Source organism: Hyperolius riggenbachi, chromosome 1, assembly GCF_040937935.1.
Source record: "Hyperolius riggenbachi isolate aHypRig1 chromosome 1, aHypRig1.pri, whole genome shotgun sequence".
NCBI lineage: Eukaryota > Metazoa > Chordata > Amphibia > Anura > Hyperoliidae > Hyperolius > Hyperolius riggenbachi.
The window spans coordinates 491,635,360-491,656,801 of record NC_090646.1 but is presented as its reverse complement, the minus strand read 5'-3'; the positions used below and the strand labels follow the sequence as shown (position 1 = coordinate 491,656,801).

The 21,442-nt window shown below is 43.2% G+C and overlaps 2 protein-coding genes across 6 annotated transcripts in view; one reads left to right on the top strand and one right to left on the bottom strand.

Moving 5' to 3' along the window:
* The window catches only part of LOC137522841 (phosphatidylinositol 4-kinase alpha), a 179,153-nt gene that overhangs the window by 81,919 nt on the left and 75,792 nt on the right, over window positions 1-21,442 (bottom strand). For all 5 annotated transcript variants that reach the window (XM_068242974.1, XM_068242980.1, XM_068242988.1 and 2 more), the window contains exon 19: window positions 15,172-15,222. In XM_068242974.1, the coding sequence (XP_068099075.1) occupies window positions 15,172-15,222 (51 nt within the window). The remainder of the gene's footprint in view (window positions 1-15,171; window positions 15,223-21,442) is intronic.
* On the top strand, window positions 1,704-10,096 carry SERPIND1 (serpin family D member 1). The gene is made up of 5 exons (XM_068243013.1): window positions 1,704-1,799; window positions 2,007-2,887; window positions 4,015-4,288; window positions 5,949-6,093; window positions 8,980-10,096. The coding sequence occupies exons 2-5, from the start codon at window positions 2,035-2,037 to the stop codon at window positions 9,169-9,171; spliced, it is 1,464 nt and encodes a 487-aa protein (XP_068099114.1). The 5' UTR covers window positions 1,704-1,799; window positions 2,007-2,034; the 3' UTR covers window positions 9,172-10,096.

Below are 21,442 nucleotides of genomic sequence, written 5' to 3'. Positions count from 1 at the left end.
CGTTTAGAGAACCTTCTCGTGATATGCTAATTTTTTGAGATAGGAATTTTAGGTTTTCATGAGCTGTATGCCAAAATCATCAATATTAAAACAATAAAAGGCTTTGAACTACTTCAGTTGTGTGTAATGAATCTAAAATATATGAAAGTCTAATGTTTATCAGTACATTACAGAAAATAATGAACTTTATCACAATATGCTAATTTTTTGAGAAGATCCTGTATAAAGCACCGCCCTACGCCGAAATTGCCGCAGACTTCCATCACGAAATTGCCGCGACTTCCATCACGAAAATAAAGAAAACTAAAAGATGTACGGCGATGATTTAGGTGTCTTCAGAAAGAGGAGAAAGAGAGCTTTAACCAGCCTGACGTTCTATTAAGATCGCCAGGCTGGCGACCAGACTTTTTTTTAATAAAAAAAAAAAAACTATTGCATGCAGCCAACTTAAAGTTGGCTGCATGAAAGCCCACTAGAGGGCGCTCCAAATGCGTGTTTCTGATCGCCTCCGGCGATCAGAAGTAACATAAAAGGCCCCGATGAGCAGCCCTTCTTGTTATGCTTTCCTCGTCGCCATGGCGACGAGCGGAGTGACGTCATGGACGTCAGCCGCCTCCGATCCAGCCCTTAGCGCTGGCCGGAACTGTTTGGTCCGGCTGCGCTGGGCTCAGGCGGCTGGGGGGACCCTCTTTCGCAGCTAGCACACGCGGCTGGCAAAGTGCCGGCTGCGTGTGCTCCTTTTTATTTCATTAAAATCGGCCCAGCAGGGCCTGAGCGGCAGCCTCCGGCGGTAATGGACGAGCTGAGTTTAATAAATGTTAGCACTTGTCTTGGATGCAGGGCATGCATTTTTCAGTCTGGCTGAGGCGGTGTATGCCTGTGCAATTAACCATTTAATTGCAACATGTGTTTAGGGATGCGCAGCCTTTCCCCCCACCTTTCCTTAACTTTGTAACTATTTAACTGTCAGGTTAGCTGCTCCCAGCCCCTCCTCCTGAGTTTCCTGTTTGCATGATAAGTAGTAGCAGATTTGCATATGAATTGAATGCGAAGTGTGCAGAAAAACTTTTTAGGTGCTTCACACTGAGCTGGTGGTCATTTCAGATGCAGCCTTGGTGGTATGCGCTGGCGTTCTTCTCGCTGGAAATCTGCAGACACCGATGATGCACATCCAGCTTATTCCCCTATATGCACATTTGCTTGGCATTTGTTGTCCTTGAGAAAGAGACACTGTTGTCTCGAAACGTTGGAAAGCTTTATATGCAGCATTAAAGAATAAGCTATGTCAACCATTCACTCTGATTACTATCTTTAATTGCTTCCTATTCTGCCTCAGCAGGCCATATTTGTTCTGATTTATTAGCAACATCCCTCAACTAAACAAATGCAATATTTGTCATTTCTGCCTTATTCCCTGCATTTTCTGTGGATTTGATGAACAATGACTGAGTAAAAGTACATTTTACACAATCCTACAATAATTTCAAATAAGCTATACTATGATGAACGCAAGGCTGAATACCTTTTGCACACTTTTATCCACACAGATGGACTGCAAATCCATAGCAGTTTGTTATTGCAAAGTGGATAGTTGAATCCAGGAAATAAGAAAGGGGAGGGATGCTGGGGAGGGAAACAGGGGGCCTCAGCAGAAGGAAGGAACTTTGGCTGACCAGACATTTCTCTCTCTGTTTGAGGTATGCTATTTGTTCTGTGGGTGGGTAGCAAAGGTTATGTTTTAGCTCTTTTGATCCCAGCACTATATTCTGGGACTAGGAACAGTCACTGGGAGTTCTCAGGTAAGGATGATATTCATAAAACTTCTTTATTAATATAACACAGAACCGTCCTATCTAACTGCAGATTTAAGTTGTTAAAAGGCAGGAAAACTACATTTATAAACAGCAGGATTCAGTTTCTGCTAATTTCTGCATTTGCTTATTTGTACATTGTAATTTTCTCTTTCTATAGCGGTTTTTTTTTTCTTCTAATTTATGTTGTTACAGATAAGAATCCCAAGATCTGTCTCCCAAAATGAATCTCCTCCATATTGTTACCAGCTTACTTCTCGTTTCTTCTGCATTATGTGGGGTTAAAGACCTATTCCAGCATTATGAAAACAGATATGGGGCAAATTCTCCAACAGGACAAGGTATTCTGCCCCAAGATGCAGAGAGCCTCCAAAAGGAAACGGTGACCAATGACCTCATTCCTGAAGAAGATGATGAAGAAGACTATCTGGATTTCGACAAAATATTCAGTGAAGATGAAGACTATACAGAAATCATTGATGCTCTACCTGAGATCAAAAGCACAGAAAATATACCAGGGAATATATACGAACTTTTCCCAGGAAGAAGTAGGATTCAGAGGCTGAATATAATCAATGCCAATTTTGGCTTTAACCTTTATCGGACCATAAAGGAAACCACAAATGCAACTGACAACATTCTATTAGCACCAGTTGGTGTCTCTACAGCACTGGCAACCGTATCAATGGGCACAAAAGGACAGACTCGCTCCCAAATGTTATCTACTTTAGGCTTTAAGGATTTCATCAATGCAAGTTCAAAATATGATATTTTCACCATTCATGAAGTGTTTAAGAAATTAACTCATAGACTCTTTCGCAGAAATTTTGGCTACACCTTGAGAGCTGTCAATGACCTTTACATCCAAAAGGACTTCTCTATTAGGGAGGACTTTGAAAACGACTTGAAAAACTATTATTTTGCAGAGGCTCAGACTGGAGACTTTGCAGACAAAGCTTTCCTCAATAAGGTGAACCAACGCATTCACAAGCTCACCAAGGGCTTGATTAAAGAAGCGCTCTCAAGTCTGGACCCACATGCTCTTATGTTGCTTATAAACTGCATCTACTTCAAAGGTAAGTATTTTTATTTCTTTAAGTTCAGTTTTGATCTTCCCCGGAAATGCTGTTACACTAATAATTTCATCAATAATTTTGCCTGTGAATTTGCAATGTGATAATTTTAATCAAATCAGCCCATAATCTACTGGTGGCCATCGACATTAACAACAATGTACAATTGCCCTATTATATTAGCAAAAAAGTTTAAGCCCCAATCGAGTAAATAATTAAATGTCAGCACATCCATTATATGAAGATAGATTTATTGAACCATGAATTGATGGATCATCAATTAATGGCTCAATCAATCTATCTGCATATAATTGGCGTGCCAACATCCATTTCTTTATGTGTACTGAATTGGGTAGTATAAACCCAGCATAAAGGCTCTGGAGCATTGACCGATTCCAGTGAAATCGAGATCTAAAGCACACCTGCTGATATTCCTCCAGGGAAGTGAATGAGGAATATCGAAATATTGATCAGTAATAAAAAAACGGCCATATTGACCCATGGCCATTTTTAGAAAAGGATTGAACTTCCTGAATTTACATTCCTAACATTCAATATCCAGCTACATATGCAGAGATAAAAGTAAATGCATTATACAGTGCTGAAAGCCAAAACCATAATGTAATTTATAATGCAGTGGCAAAGAATTCTCAGCACTATGTCCAAGGAAATATTCCAGCTGTGGTTCTCTCTGCAGTCATCCAGTGCTCACAACACAACCGCACATAAATGGTGACCATGGGTGGTAATGGGGATCAAAGGCTGGTGCTTAGTGAGTTTAACCAAAAGGTACAATGATTTTATTCTCCAAATATCCTACATCATGGGCCCTTATGACAAGGACCCTTTGAATATGACAAGCATATTGTTTACCTGTAGTACACACACAAATAGCATGTAGATTGTAGATAGCTACCCAGTCTTCAATAGACAATGCATGTGTCATGTCAGTGTATTGCAAAGAAAAGGCAAAATTGTCTAGGTAGTCTTTGAATATTATTCACTGCAATTAAATAGACAGGAAAAAAACGTTAAGTGGCTATTGCAAAACACAAAACTTTAGTAAAGTTATCTTACAGACTTATAGCCTTGTATTTATCAATACGATGCAATGGTCTCTCTTCTTATAGGGACTTGGGAGAATAAGTTTCCAGCAGAGAACACCTACAATGCAAACTTCCGTGTAAGTGAAAAAGAAGTGGTAAAAGTGCAAATGATGAAAACCAAAGGAAACTTCTTGGTAGGTTTAGATTCTGAGCTGGACTGCGATGTTCTACAACTGCCATATGTTGGCAACATTAGTATGCTGATAGCTGTGCCACACAAACTGTCTGGCATGAAACTCCTTGAGAAGCAGCTCAATGCACATGTGGTGGAAAGATGGCAGAAGATCATGACTAACAGGTAAGCCACGTGGTTTATTTTGTTTATAGTTGAGACATATTAGGGGTGGAGGAAAATTTCATGCTCAGAGACTCACTCTCCCCACAAAAAACAATTGAAATTGTGTATACTATGCATTTAGTCTTGGCAAGGTTCTCCTCCAGTCATTATCCTCCACCAGGGGATCTGTCAAAAGGTATGTATTTTACTGTTCGATCCCCACACAATGTCCGATCAACTTTTAGTAGATTTTGACCAAAAATCTATTGAAAATATTGACTGGACAGAATGGAAGATCTTGATCAATGGCCCATAGCACCGTGGTGCATTGAGCAGTGCAACACAGCAGTTGGATCAATTTTCTACACATTCCCTACAGGAATCTATTGAAAATTGCTGTTCAGTGTGTGGTAGGAATTGATACCTCTCTGAATATTCTTTTCAGACAGGAATCCATAATTTTACTACATCGTGTGGCAATCTATAAGTATATAGCCAGTCAAATACCAATTAGAACAACCCTCCCCTCCCTTTGTGTCAGCTGACCTGCATCAGGTCACTTGCATGCATCGGGAGCTGTACAGAGCAGATGAAGCAAAGCAGCTGCAGGAAGTGAGGACTATCGCTGGAGCTCTGGTAAGTGGTGTGTGTGTGTGTGGTGTGGTGTGGTGTGGTGTGTGTGTGTCTTGGGGGAATGTTGATTTCATATTGAGGCCAAGTACGTTCTACACTCATCCTAAAACTGACAGTGAACGGCTCCAATTTTGTAAATCTGTTGCAGTAATCAGACTGCACTTCTGTGCAGTCCACGATAATTCTGTGCCAGGCGGATGCGCTCTCCCATACAGCCTATGGGGAACGCATCTACCCCGGGCTACAACAGGACCACAGCCAGCTAAAGCCCATGTGTCCTGCTGCCGATCAGTTCCAGTACATAGCCTGGTGTCTGGCAGAAACATGGGGAACTCTACTGGGCCGCAAAAGACATTTGAATCCTCAGCAAAAGGGATAATTCTCATTGGTTTATGGTGGACCAATGAAAATTCTCCCTGTTGCTAGGGAGAATTGGTCTATTGCTTCCTATGGAGAGCCCCATGCTCCTGCCAGTTCCTGGCTGAGTACAGAGGGACCGAGCAGCTGCGGGACAGGTGAGCGGCGACCGCTTCGGAGGGTTGGAAGTGGACCACACGGCGCAGAAGATGCAAAATGGCCAAAACGCCTCTGCTAGCATGTCCCTTTTGCATCTGCTGAAGTGGGAACCAAGCCTTAGACAGGTTCTTCTCTCTAAAAACACACAGGGTGCATTTATCTTATATTTCTTCGTGTCCTCTGAAAGAGTTTAGGTCCATTTTCAAATGCATACAAAATAAAATTCCTGTTAAATTCATGTTAAATAGTGGCTCTGTGAAATGCAGCAAGAGAAAAAACAAGTGGGTTTCCATACCGAGGCTCTATAATGGGCACTGTTGCGAGATTTTCAGCAGGGTTTCCACTTATGACATGTTTGCTTAACCCTTCTGATATTGTCATCACTTATTTTATTTCCCAACATCTTACCCTGCCCCCACTGCCACATCTTTAACAATTCATGATGCATAACCCCATTGCCCTTCTCTGCTGCACCCTATTTTGATCACTGAGCACTGATAAGTTACTGTACATATTTGTCCTTTTGTTCCAGGACAAAGGAAATTTTGCTGCCTCGCTTTAAGCTGGAAAAGAACTACAACCTGAAGGACATACTCAGCAATATGGGAGTAAAGGACCTGTTCACCGGGAAAGCAGACTTCTCTGGTATTACCGATGAAGAGATCGGTATTGACCTGGTGAGTTTCAATATCTTTTTATACATAGCTGCATCTTTGCAAGAGCCAATCCTACATTGCTCATTAATAAATACTTTATTTTTTATATTTTTGTATTACAGTATACAGAGCTTTACACAGTATAAAGTCTGATCACTATCTGTTCCATTATTATTCCTCAGAGGGGCCAACGATCTAATATCTACCACAGTCATATGTCCATCATAGATTAGGGTCAATTTTGGGCGGAGGCCAATATACTTATCTGCATGCTTTTGAGATGTGGGAGGAAACTGGGGTCCCCAGAGAAAACCCACGCAACCACAGTGAGAACATACAAGACAAGACAAGACAAATAAAATTTTTATTGCGCTTTTCTCCTTGCGGACTCAAAGCACCAGAGCAGAGCAGAAGCCACTAGGGCGCGCTCTATTGGCAGTAGCAGTGTAAAGGAGACTTGCCAAAGGTCTCCTACTGAATAAGTGCTGGCTTACTGAACAGGCAGAGCTGAGATTCGAACCCTGGTCTCCTGTTTCAGAGGCAGAGCCCTTAACCATTACACCATCAGCCAACTGCCAGGAAATGCAGCAAGCTATGCAGCAATGCCCGGCTACAAACTCCATGCAGATAGTGTCCTGGCCTAGATTTGAACTGGGGACTTCGGGGCTGTAAGATAAGAGTGCTACTACTCCGCTGATTGCTCACACAAGGCACTAAAGCAAAGCATTTTCCTCATCAGAGACCAGCTTATAAACAAGACACATCAACAAATTCTATAATACCCATAGGATCCAATCAGACATGTCCATTTTCAAGTTATCTATTGTCTCCATTGTGTAATTCCTGGCTTGGTCTCATCCTGCACAACTTTTCCAGACACGGAGTGGAAAATGGACAGGTCTGCCATGGCTTTCCTTGCTGTTCGACGGAAACAAACGGCAACCAAGATGGAAGTGGACGGTCACAGCAGATCTGCTGCGACCACCCACGTTGCCAGTCCAGCGCAAGGTGGACCTAACCTTATTTTCAAAAAGTTTCTTAACTAGCTGTGTGATACCTATATTTTTTATTTACATTTTTGCACTGTTAGATTTTGTTGACAATATGGAATGTTCTGACTTTGACAAAGTTAGTGAAGTTACCGTAGTTAAGTAGCTCATAGAAGCTCAAGTTTTTAACTCTTCCTGTACTGGAAAACAATGAGACTTTTCTTTGCTACTAATGTTCAATTTATTATCTGTACTACACATACAATGCTTTATCTAATAAGTTTATTTTCGCTTCAGATATGCTTTAAGCTGGCACAAACTTTACAATCTGTCAGTCTAGCAACTTGTTTAAAAGAAATAAAATAACTTAAAGGGTTAGGGTACTTAAGTACAAAAATCCACAAACTAGAAGCGTGCATGAAAAAAAGGGCGCAGTGAAAAAAGGGTCCGGCTGGATAACGAAATCTGATAACGATAAACATAGTTGTCAAACTTGGTTAATGATGAATACCGTTAAAACAGACGGGAAATAATAATGAAAAGATATGAACGTTAAAAATCGTTATGTAATTCAACAATACAGCTTAACCCAACCCTACTCTCACACAGAACCCTCCCCCTGGTGGTGTCAGAAACTAACCACCCTCCCGGGTGGTGCCTAACCCTAACCACTACCCCCAGTGGTGCCTAACCCCCCTGTTGGTGCCTAACCCTAACCACCCCCCCTAACTTTCTCCAGTCACGGGCAGTCCATTCAAAAGAAGTGCGCCCTTTACATATCTCTCTGGCAGCCGCTGGAGTGATACGTAAAAAGCTCACTTCCTCTGGCTCAGAGTGGACTTGACTAGAGAAAGTTACGGGACCTGGTACCGGAGCTGCAGGCAGCGGAGGACAGCCGCATGTGAGCGATTCGTGCGCATGGGGTTGGAGGAAGCCCCAGGTATGTATAAAACTTTCTCCCCCCCACCTCTGGTTCCCTTTAAAGATACTCTAAATTCCTGTTTGACTAAGCTGTTCTTAAGTGTGTGCAAACCTTAAAGTAAATAGATCCCCATTTTTCCCCCATAGCTTTTCTGGATTTACTGCAATGACATATATATGTCACAAGCCCTACTCACAATCAGGGGTGCTGGTGCATGCACGCTCCCTTCTCAGAACCAGCTGAGAGCTGTGCTATGCAGCTTTTAAAATGAGACATGCATAGTCCTGGAGCAGTAATCAAGAAAACCTCAGAGTAAATAAGTTTATGTCTGTGTAACACAACAAACACTATGTATGTATGTATGTATGTGTATATACATATACCTGATCATGCACCTCCATTACTGTGCACCCATTCTATGCATTTGAGTGAACCTAACTTGCCTAATCTCCATGCTCCCCTCCAGTGACTAAGCATTACCTTGTACTCATACTGTGCTGTGTGATCTGGTTTTCTTGTATTCCTGTATTGTCACCCCTAAATATTGTCTGTAACCTAAATTAATGTCCAGCGCTGTGTAATATGTTGGCGCTTTATAAATACAATATTATATATACATATACATATATATATACATATATATATATATATATATACATATACACATATATATATATATATATATATATATACATATACATATACATATATATATATATATATATATATATATATATATATATATATATATATATACATACATATATATATATATATATATATATACATATATATATATATATATATATATATATATACATATACATACATATATATATATATATATATATATACATATACATACATACATACATACATACATACATATTATATATATATATATATATTTATTTATTTATTTTTTCTGAAAACTTTTAAACTTACATTCCACGCTGAATCTCTCTTTACGGCTTTCTCCCAAATACTTTTTTGCAGTTTCAACACCAAGGAAGCATCACAGTGAATGAAGAAGGAACACAGGCTGCTAGTCTTACTGTTGTTGGCTTTACTCCCCTTTCTGTGCAGACACGCTTTATAGTGGACCGGCCTTTCCTCTTTTTTATTTATGAACATCGCACTAATTGCCTTATTTTTTGTGGGAGGGTCTCCAACCCTACTAAGCACTGACATGGTTTTATACTAAGCTAACGGTTTAAAGGATACCTGAACTGACTTGCGACCTGATGAGATAAACTTGTGTATATACACTGCCAAGTCTACATGGAATTAGGCGGGTTACTTCTGTTTCTTCTGCTCACTAGAAGTGTTGAACGTAAAGCACAACTCGCTGATAACTAATTGCAGGCTACAAAACTCTTGCATGCCAGAGACAATTCTGAGTGAAGGGAAAAATGGTTAATAGTTTAAGATGGGGTTGTGAAAATATCCAAAGCTATGTATACACTACCAATTTTGTCACCCACAGGGATCAGGGCTCGCTCCTTCAGGTAGCAGTTTGGGGCATAGAACTGTACAAACACATCTCTTACCTAGAGGGTGGATGGGGGGCTAAAGTGGCTAGCTTCTCAGCTGAAATGGTCCTTAATGGCCAGGGTGTGTACTAAAAACATATCATTCAGCTGAGACAATAAAAATGTTAGGCTAATAAAATATAATCTAGACAACAAGTCTGTGGTACTTCAAGAACATTTTATTTTGGAGTGGAAGTATAAACACAATTTTTATCTCATCAGTTTATTTTCATTTCAGGTTTGCTTTAATAATCACATACAGTATTTCGCTATAGGTGTAGCTCGCACGTACAATTACATTTGGTCTATTGAACATATTTACTATACAGAGGTGTGAAGTCAAGTCAAGTTACAGTACTTAAAACGTTGCAGGCTTATCTGCTTGAACATTTCACAACACTATCAAAATGTAAATTATCCTTAGAAATGCAAAAATTGACATGCAAACTGAAGGTACATGGAAGACGGCTTGTCAACAGCCCAGTCACACTTCACAACGCGTTTGACAACTAACATTTATTATTGTTAACTATAACATGCAAAACATTTATTAAGTGTTCAATAAAAATTTGTATAACCAAGCTTTGGGAAAATCAAATATATTTAAATCTTAAAGAGACTCTAACAAAATTTTCAGCCGTATTTCTTCTATCCGACAGGTTCCTAAACCTAATCTAATGTGATCTGGCTTACTGCAGCCCTTTGTAGTTGCAGAGTCAGTGTAATAAATCAACTTATCTGTCTTCTGTCGGACTTGTCACCCTGTCTCTGGAAGGGGCTGGCTCTTCAGTGTTGTTCATCTGTTAGGCAGGCCCCCCCCCTTCCATGCCCCTCTATGCTCGCTCCTGAGTTTAGTTACATTAGACAATTTCTGCTAGTGATGGGAATTCCGGCTCTTCTCGGAGAATCGGCTCCCATTAAAGAGCCGGCTCTTACGGCTCTGAATCGGCTCTTCATTAAATCTCACTAGACACCACTCAGAATCGGAGTAAAAGCCCCGCCCCCGTCTCCATGACAACTCCAGACTGTATCTCTGACTGGGGCAATCCCTCCTGCTACTGCTCTGCTCCACCCCATACACGCCTACAAGCTGCAAGGAGGAGGACTACATCTCCCAGCATGCCTCAGCGCCCTTTATTACACAGCAAATCAGAGCTGTGTGGGGCGGCTGAGGCATCGGCTCTTTCAAAACCGATAACCGGCTCTTGTCATTCGCAGCAAAGAGCCGGCTCTTAGAGCCGGGTCGTTCGCGAACGACCCATCACTAGTTTCTGCTCTCTCTGGCTGCAAGACTGCTGACCAGGGAAAGAAGTAATTACAATCTTTGCCAGTGTGATATCTTCCTCTGGCTTTAGAAGGAGCTGCCTGGGCTTTCACATGGTGATTGATTTCTGACACAGGCAGAGGGCTCCAGTCTGCAGGCTCCTATGAAACAGCCTGTCATTCTGCATCAGAGACGCTGGGAGAAAGAAGGTAAACAAACTAATGACCTCTTGAGATTCAATCTCTTGCTGTTCAAAACAAAGGCTGTATACAGCCTGCTTGTGTATAGATTTATTTTTTTTGTGTGTTGGCATACTGTACTGCAACCTATACATCTCGTGCACACTGACTGAAAGCAGGCACGCTCTGCCCGACGTACTTCCTGCTTTGACGGCCATATTGGTTGTTTAAAAAACACTTTGTAAAAGTGTTATTTTATGGCCAAAATAGCGGCAGGGAGCAGCAAAAATGACACAGAGGGGGATAGGAGAGCTCTACAGACAGGGTGATATGTTTATGTCATTAACTTTTCTTAGGTACAGATTTTCTTTAAGTAACTGCCTCTCTAATGTTAGCCTAGGTCAGGGCTTTCCAACTCCAGTCCTTGAGGGCCATATCCATGCCAGAGTTACCATCAATAAATTTGAGCGATGCCAACAATGTGAGAGGACCTCGGCCCTTGAGGACTGGAGTTGGACAGCACTGCCATAGGTAAAAGTGTGCCTGATCTGCCTAGATCAAGGATTGTTTTCCTATGCGGGAGATTAAACTTTTTAGTATTAATCCACTGGTTGTATGACAAGACTAAGATTGGAAATTTGGTCCTGTGCTAACCCACGGGGTCTTGCTACTGGTGTGTAAAAGAAATTATGAGAAACAGTATCTTCTTACTAAGGACAGGAATTGTACATAGAAAGCCATATACTTATCCTCACTGATTACTTACCAAGTTCTAGCTGTCCTACACATCCCCTTTTCAGAGTGCTTTATTTTGCCCCACATGTGAATCAGCTATCGTCGCCATATATGCAGTCTATCTGACCTCCTCACCTTCTCCTTCTACTGAGAGACTCTTTGTGGCAATCACAGCACTTACAGAAGAATCTCATAAGAATCTGGTGTGCTGCAATGCAGTCCACAAACAGTTAATCTTTCAGAAAGAAACGTAGAGGGAAGTTGGAGAGGGTGCAGTTTACACTGCTGCCAGCACCACCCTTGCTGGAGGGACACAACCGACTTTTCCAAAGGGAATTCCTCTGGAATGGGCATCTTCACATATAAAAACTGTAGGCTTGTTCTCGCTGTACATGTTCAGATAAAGATTTTTGAAACAAATGCAAATGGGAAATCACAAAGATGAGTTTTTCATAGAAAGGTCATGTTGCTGTTCCCACTAGTACAATGCAATCAGCAACTGCTCTACATGTTGCCTTTGTGGTGAAAATGCTAGTTCCATGCATGTTCCAAGTCTGTGATTCAAACTACTGAAGCCAGAAGATCTGAAGGACACTCAAGCAGCGGGCATTTTAGGATTCCTTTAACATACAACACTAGAGTTTCAGTTACTGTTTGAATCTTTTTTTAACATAGTGTGGCAAAAAAGTACCGGTACATTAATGCAATATATTAAAAGAACCCCTTTTCTATTCAATGATAGCCATGTCTGGCAACTCTTTCGCTGCTAGATTTATGCAAGTTTGATAAATATTTGTTCTATTTCTGAAATTGTAACCATTAACCCAGTGCAAAGTGTCCTCTGAGCTCTTCCACGGAATTGTTGCAAAAGACTAGGGTTATGTAGTGTTAGGATGTGAAACATGATTACATCAAGAGGCCTGGATCCCATACTGTGTGAGCTGGGCTGTTTCACTTAGGATCCTTTTTTTATCATTCTACATTTAAAATGGTACCAACATATTTTCCAGCACAGCACTTTACAGAGAACACATCACTACTTACAGCTCTCATTGTCCCTCTAAGGAACTAGCAGTGTAACTTCTCAGCTGCGTTCTAGACCCTAATTGGGAGGGTGGGGGAGGCAGTTAACATCAATTTTGGGATGAAGGAGATAACCAGAGCACCTAGAGGGAAACCATGCTAACAAAGAAGGACATGAAAGCTTAATGCACATATAGGGGAATGAACGTAGAAATCTAGCACTACAAGTCAAGAGTGCTAAGCACTTATTGTGCTGTTCAGCAGAATTCAAACTACAGTTTATAATTGTCGCTAGCATCTGCTAGCAACAATTATAAACTACACAGAGTAATTAGCTCTGTGGAAAAGATCATAGAATTACCCCTGCCACCCCTAGACCTGCGCCACTCTACCAGAATGAAGACGAGGGGCACCAAGATTACACACACGACCCCTCCCCCAGGCAGTCGCTTCTTCAAGCTCCTCTCATCAGGCCGCCGCTTCAGAGCCATCACCTCCAGAACCACCTGGCGCAGGAGAACCTTCTTCCCCCAGGCAGTCCTCCTACTGAACGCCAACCCCAGTCTCCCCTGTCAGGTCAGCGCAAGTGTGGCAACTCAAGCGCCCTGGATGGCATTGCTTCCCCAGACACCCACTCTGCAGCTCCAAATGCTCCTAAGAAGGACTTTCTCACACCTTAGATATTTAGCGTTCTGCTTGTCCCCCTTGATCTACTGTATGCTTGATCTATTGTATACATCATTCTCAAGTTGACAATGCTGTTCTCATACTGTGCTGCGTGATCTGGTTTTTCTTGTATTCCTGTATTGTCAAATTGCTGTATGTCACCCCTAAATATTGTCCGTAACCTAAACTAATATCCAGTGCTGCGTAATATGTTGGAGCTTTATAAATACAACAAATAAATAAATAATGCTATGTCAATTTGACACTGCCATGTATACAACTAACAATTCTCGCTATGCCATTTCAGTGCACTTGACGAATCCAGGCGATTCTGCTTCAAATCTACTAAAGTACATGAGTGCAAACCCTAGTGTTATGTATAGGGAGTTAGGCCGAGTGCACACCAGGCGGATCTGCCGGCCGAATTCGCCTGAAAATCCGCATGGTTAATGTATCTCTATGGGCTGGTGCATACCGGCGGTTTGAGGTTTTTAGCAAGCCGCAAACGTGCCTCTTGCTGCACGTTTGCGGTTTGCTACAAACCTCAAAACGCCGGTGTGCACCAGCCCATAGAGATACATTAGCTATGCGGATGCTGATGCGGATGCGGCAGGTGAACACCCGGCGGATCGCATCAAGATCCGCCCGGTGTGCACTGGGACTAATTTCTGTCATTCGCATCCAAAACCGCTAGCGTTTTGTGGATCTGCTAGCGGTTTTGGTGTGCACTAGGCCTAAGACCAGTAAAATAAGTAGCAGAGTAGCACTGAACAAGCTGGTAAATCACAGAAAAAGCAAAAGCAGATCCAGTTTGTTATATGAAAGATATACTGTGAGTTCTGCCATTAAATGCACATAGAAGACACTTGAGACTACATGATATGAATGTTCCTTCTAATTAAATCTCTTGCATATATAGCAGAAGATCCATGCCCAACCCCCCCGAATAAATATGAAAAAAAGGCTGTGCAGGATGACAGTGCCAAGCCTGGCAAATCACAACAAAAATAGGTGCTGCTCCACACAAATGCCTGAAAATTAGATTTAAAAAAAAAAATGATTTCATGCTAACACATTTTAGACCCACACTGGTCCTTAATAATGGGAATATATTACTACTGCATTACAGCTAGGATCATGCTATTTCTAGGCAATTGTGCAGATCAGAACCAATTTTCAAGGAAGCCCTTCCCACAGAGCTGTTGTGAAATAAATATTGCACTACTTTTTCCATTTTAAAGTGGATTTGAGTTAAACTTTTACTCATTGCATAATTGAGCCCCTTGCATATAGTTTATAGGGCATTGCTCAAGCCAAATATTTTTTTGTTTGTTTTAATACCCTAATTTCCTATACAACGAAACAAGCCTCGCTCGCCCTTAGCTCCTTCAGCACCTAGGCATTCTGAGTCCCATGTAGCAAGTGGTCATGGGAGCTCGGTCTGGGGAGGAGCAGGCTTTTCCCGAAGGAGGCGGCGTTAGCAGCCAGAGATTTCAGAAGCAAGGGGGCGGAGAGGGGAGGGCAGGGGAGTGGAGTTTTCACAGGCTGAGGGGTGGAGATGCAGAGCAGCTTGCCTGTGTGAGGACAAGCAGAATATGGCTGCTCTCATTGTATCACATGAACAAATAATCAAATAGTGTTGAAGCGGTTTGCAGCTAGATTTGCTGTGAAAACTATCTAAACTTTAGACAAGATACATAGACAAGTTACTTGTTATAGTTAGTTTTTCATCTCGGATCTGCTTTAACTGAAGGAATCTTCTACTAAATATCACAAACATCATACTCACCACAGCAATGACAGGGATCAGGACCCCAAGGTTCCCTGCGCTGCTTGATGCCTGGTATAAAACAGATCACAATGTCAGCAATACATATATGCATTTATTCACTTCTAAAATAAAATCATTCATTAAAAACCACTAACAGCCTGCAGACACACAACACCCATAACACCAGATGTGTGCAGGGTACATGGCTGTCAGACTGGCCTCCAAAAGCAGGGTGCATAAAAAAACGGCATGAAAATGGGCAAGGTTAAATGCCACTCTCGTTATAAAAGCATAAGAAATATAAACCTGTGGAGCCCTAGTCTTCTTCTAAATGGATTTTTCTCATTTTGTCTCAGACACCCCTTATCTGCCAGTTTGTTAAGGTGCCCATACATTACTAGATTTTTCTGCTCTATAGAACTTTCGATTCGATCATTTTAATCGGATCGGGGAGAATCGATTATGTACCATTCTGCTTAATCGATGAAAACTGGTCAATATCGTGTCGAATCCAACTGGACAGGATGGAAAATATTAGTCAATCATGAAGGAATCGGCTACTGTTCACATGATTTCAATTGACACATAATCCATATCTTATTTCAGAGCATGGAGTGACAACATCATTTAGATTGAATAGTGAATGAGAATCCCATAGAAAGTCGCTTGCAGTGTGTGGGCCACTAGTCAATAGACTTTCAATCGACCACATTGTTGTTTATTGCACAATAAAGTTGAGAGATTAAAGAATAGATTAGCAGGACTGCAAAGCAACTGGTATTGTTTAAAAGGAAACACCCGTATCCCTCTCAGTTAAGGTTCCCTTTAAACAGAACTTCGGTTTAGTTGCAGTAAAAAAAAGTCTCTGTGTTTGGTATGTGTTGGGCTGGACTTTTAGATTCAGAAGCCCAGAAACAAGGGGGCTGCTTATGCTATATATCCTCTTATCCCTGGTGCATTAGGGGGTGAGGGAGTTGCTGGACTCCATAGTCCTCTCTCATTCATCTACACAGTGGAGGGCCAAGGTGTTTTAACACTTGCTGGGCCTGAAAAGTTTTATTTTCGGAATACACATGGCAGAAAGTTGGTTAGGATACACAAAGGTGCACATTAATGGTACAATTCACCAGAGGAAGGAAGAGAGCAGCACCAGAGGCCACGCTGCTGCAAATGTCAATCTGACCGTAAAGAAGTGGCAAGATTTTTTTTACCTTTTATTTAAAAAAATAGTCCACAATGGGTGGAGGTGGGGATTACCGGTAATCTAAACCCATTTTAGTGAAGCCAAGCTTTCAGCTTGGTAGATTTTAGCTTGTAGTAGCATAACTATTACAGTACATCTATAGGCATGCAAAAAAATTGTTAGGAAAGGTGACAAGCTTTAATGGCAACACAGAAATGTTAGTTCCAACACTAGTTATATGCATGCAGAACAAATACATATACATGCCCTACAGTATAAAGGAAAAATCCCTTCAGTGGCAGGATCTTTACCTTTATACCAAACTGCTATTTAAGATATGTGGAGTATTTAAACCCCTTAAACTTATTTAAAGTAAACCCGAGGTGAAAATAAACTGATGAAACAAACAATTGTATTTATTCTTCTAAAAATTACTTTTTTTAGATATCCCACGGTTTTAATTTTATATTTGGACATTTACAAAGCAGATTGAACATTTTGTTGTCTCTGCTCAATCTCAGTCTATTAAGTGTCCCAGAGCTAAAATACATGAACTATCAACCCTTTTCTATCTCTCCCCTGCCCTCAGAAGCTGTATTCTGCCAGGAAAACTTTTATGGCCATAATTTGCTTACCAGTGAGATTTACTATATCTCCAACAAGGTAAAGAGACAGAAGCTGTCACTTGCATGCCTAAATATTAACTATTTCAGGCAGCAATCTCAGTCTATTAAGTGTCCCAGAGCTAAAATACATGAACTATCAACCCTTTTCTATCTCTCCCCTGCCCTCAGAAGCTGTATTCTGCCAGGAAAACTTTTATGGCCGTAATTTGCTTACCAGTGAGATCTACTATATCTCCAACAAGGTAAAGAGACAGAAGCTGTCACTTGCATGCCTAAATATTAACTATTTCAGGCAGCAAAAAAAAAAAAAAACTAAACCAGCCTGGTTATATGTTTTGCACTGTACATACAGATGTTTATCTCATCATATCACATGTTGCCTCAGGTACACTTTAAATAAATATTTTCCCTCACCATGCAACACTCAACACACAATAATGACAAAGACAACAGAGAATTTTAGCGATGTTAGCAATTCTTGTGTTGATGAGATATTTCAGTTACAAAATTGCAATTATTTCATTCAAACTTTGTCATTATAGTATAGCATATTGAGTATTATGATTGTAATAGAGTTTCGTATGAGGCTGCAGCATAACAAAAAGTGAAGTAGTCTAAATATATTTCGAACGCAAAGCCTGTTAAATGAGTTTATACGCTGTTAAGAATCTTCAAAGATAAACCAGAGCCATAATCACAGAGCAAACTCTACTTCAGCATGATAGGATGAAGCAGTCCTAAAACAACACAATATTTGTTTAATGTTCATTTTTGCTTTGTCTGTCCACCTTTGTACCCTTGTTGGCAAATCCAGCAGAATTGAAACACAGGTTGCTTTACAGAATAAAGCTGGCCATACACTGGCCCGATTTGCCGCCGTTTCGACAGCAGATTCGATCACTGTGATCGAATCTGCTGCCAATCGTTTGCGCTACACGCCGAATTTCGATCCATTTCGTCCGATCCCGTCGATTGCTCCGTGCGGAAAATTACCGTCGATCGCCTGCGGGTAGGGACGTTCGAGTGCCCGATGACCGACGCAATAGAGAGGCAATACATTACCTGCTCCGCCGGCACGACTGCCCCCGCTGTCACCGCTGCTTCTTCTCCGCTCTGGTCTCCGGCATGCTTCAGTTCCTCCTGCCCGGCAGGAAGTTTAAACAGTAGAGGGCGCTCTACTGTTTAAACTTCCTGCCGGGAAGGAAGAAGTAAAGCATGCCGGACCTGGAGACCAGAGCGGAGAAGACAGCGGAGACCTGGGGACTGGAGTCGCACCGGCGGAGCAGGTAATGTATGCGTGTATGCGGGCACGCGGGCGGGGGGGAGCAGCGGCAGCACCACCACCACAACAGATTGTGAACGGTTTCAGGCTGAAATCGGTTTACAATCTGTTTGCAATAAAGGTAGCCATACGATCCCTCTCTGATCAGATTCGATCAGAGAGGGATCTATCTGTTGGTCGAATCTGATGGCAAATCGACCAGTGTATGGCTACCTTGAGGCTCAGTTCACACTGAGCCACATCACAAATGGCCCATCAGAGTAGACAGTGCAATGTCAGATCTGGTGTTTTGTGTCTGGTTGGAGTCTGGAGCAGATGCATTTCCACCACAGGCTACTGTGGGAAACGTATCCGCTATTAGGAAATAAAATGTGCTGATTGGATTTTTGTGTAGTGTATCATATTAATCATCATAGGATCCGCCGAATGCCTGTTTTTGCAATTTGGCAAAATGGGCCAATTTGTATTGCCGTGCCTAATGCCTAGTACACACCATACAATTTTCTGTTAGATTTTCTGTTAGATTATTTTCTGTAGAGACTGGTCATTATCTCTAGTGCATTGTCTTCTGGCTATCTCCTGCTGAGTAGAACAATGCCTAATTGCTGGGCAGATAGATGGTTAGATAGATAATTTCCAACATGTTGGGAATGATCTATCTGGCAGGTAAATCTAACAGAAAATCTATGCTGGGCATACATGGCTCGATTTTGCCGTTCGATTCCGCGCCCGATTGTTTTCCACGCTCGATTCTGCAGGCAATTCTCTTATCTCCTGCTCGTTTTTCTTATCTTTTCCCATTGTCCTCTATGCAGAATCGAGCGCGGAAACGATCGGGTGGGAGATCGGACAGGTCGGAAATTATCTATTGAGCCATCTAAATGGCTCAGAATCGAGCAGTGTATTCCCAGCATATTCCCAGCATAACAGAAAATTGTATTGTGGGTACCTAGCATAAGGGTGGCCACACACCATAAAATCTTGTTCATTTTGATTCAATTCGAGCATTCCGATCAAATTTTCCGATTGATCAGAGGTTTCGATCAGAATCTTTAAGGTACCACATGTATTTTTGAGATTGCCGCAATTTTGGGATAAAAGAACCAGTGGCATACCTAGGACATTTGACACCCGGTGCTGGGTATTATAAGACAACCCTCCCAAAAAAAAATAAAAATGGAAAGGAGCGAGTGCGGCAAACTATGCGTGCCACGGCAAGTAATGCCAGGTATAGGTGCCCCCAGTATAGGCAATATAGTTGCCCCAATATAGATAGCTAGTATAGTTGCCCGCAGTATAGGCAGTATAGCTACCCCAGTATAGGTAGCTATTATAGTTGCCCCCAGTATAGGTAATATAGTGGTCCACAGTATAATTGCCCCAGTATAGGTAGCTATTATAGGTGCCCATAGTATCGCTAACATAGTACCCCCAGTGTAGCTAGCATAGCTGCCCCCCCAGTGTAGCTAGCATAGCTGCCCCCCAGTGTAGCTAGCATAGCTGCCCCCCCAGTGTAGCTAGCATAGCTGCCCCCCCCCCCCAGTGTAGCTAGCATAGCTGCCCCCCCCCCAGTGTAGCTAGCATAGCTGCCCCCCCCCCAGTGTAGCTAGCATAGCTGCCCCCCCCCCCCCCAGTGTAGCTAGCATAGCTGCCCCCCCCAGTGTAGCTAGCATAGCTGCCCCCCCCAGTGTAGCTAGCATAGCTGCCCCCCCCAGTGTAGCTAGCATAGCTGCCCCCCCCAGTGTAGCTAGCATAGCTGCCCCCCCCCAGTGTAGCTAGCATAGCTGCCCCCCCCAGTGTAGCTAGCATAGCTGCCCCCCCCAGTGTAGCTAGCATAGCTGCCCCCCCAGTGTAGCTAGCATAGCTGCCCCCCAGTGTAGCTAGCATAGCTGCCCCCCCAGTGTAGCTAGCATAGCTGCCCCCCCAGTGTAGCTAGCATAGCTGCCCCCCCCCCCAGTGTAGCTAGCATAGCTGCCCCCCCAGTGTAGCTAGCATAGCTGCCCCCCCCCCCAGTGTAGCTAGCATAGCTGCCCCCCCCCCCCCCAGTGTAGCTAGCATAGCTCCCCGCCCCCAGTGTAGCTAGCATAACTGCCCCGCCCCCAGTGTAGCTAGCATAACTGCCCCCCCCCCAGTGTAGCTAGCATAGCTGCCCCCCTAGTGTAGCTAGCATAGCTGCCCCCCTAGTGTAGCTAGCATAGCTGCCCCCCTAGTGTAGCTAGCATAGCTGCCCCCCCAGTGTAGCTAGCATAGCTGCCCCCCCAGTGTAGCTAGCATAGCTGCCCCCCCAGTGTAGCTAGCATAGCTGCCCCCCCAGTGTAGCTAGCATAGCTGCCCCCCCAGTGTAGCTAGCATAGCTGCCCCCCCCAGTGTAGCTAGCATAGCTGCCCCCCAGTGTAGCTAGCAAAGCTGCCCCCCAGTGTAGCTAGCAAAGCTGCCCCCCAGTGTAGCTAGCAAAGCTGCCCCCCCCCCCCCCAGTGTAGCTAGCAAAGCTGGCCCCCCCCAGTGTAGCTAGCAAAGCTGCCCCCCCCCCAGTGTAGCTAGCAAAGCTGCCCCCCCCCCCCAGTGTAGCTAGCAAAGCTGCCCCCCCCCCAGTGTAGCTAGCAAAGCTGCCCCCCCCCCAGTGTAGCTAGCAAAGCTGCCCCCCCCCAGTGTAGCTAGCAAAGCTGCCCCCCCAGTGTAGCTAGCAAAGCTGCCCCCCCAGTGTAGCTAGCAAAGCTGCCCCCCCAGTGTAGCTAGCAAAGCTGCCCCCCCAGTGTAGCTAGCAAAGCTGCCCCCCCAGTGTAGCTAGCAAAGCTGCCCCCCCAGTGTAGCTAGCAAAGCTGCCCCCCCAGTGTAGCTAGCAAAGCTGCCCCCCCAGTGTAGCTAGCAAAGCTGCCCCCCCCAGTGTAGCTAGCAAAGCTGCCCCCCCAGTGTAGCTGGCAAAGCTGCCCCCCCAGTGTAGCTAGCAAAGCTGCCCCCCCAGTGTAGCTAGCAAAGCTGCCCCCCCAGTGTAGCTAGCAAAGCTGCCCCCCCAGTGTAGCTAGCAAAGCTGCCCCCCCAGTGTAGCTAGCAACGCCCCCTTGACTGTCTATCACCGGTGCACCACGCCTCCACTGCGCCCAATGATAGAAACGCCACTGAAAAGAACGTAAACTCCGAAAAAATGGGTTGGTTAGAGAAATCAAGAGAAAAAAGTGAATAAATAAAGTTTGGTATGAT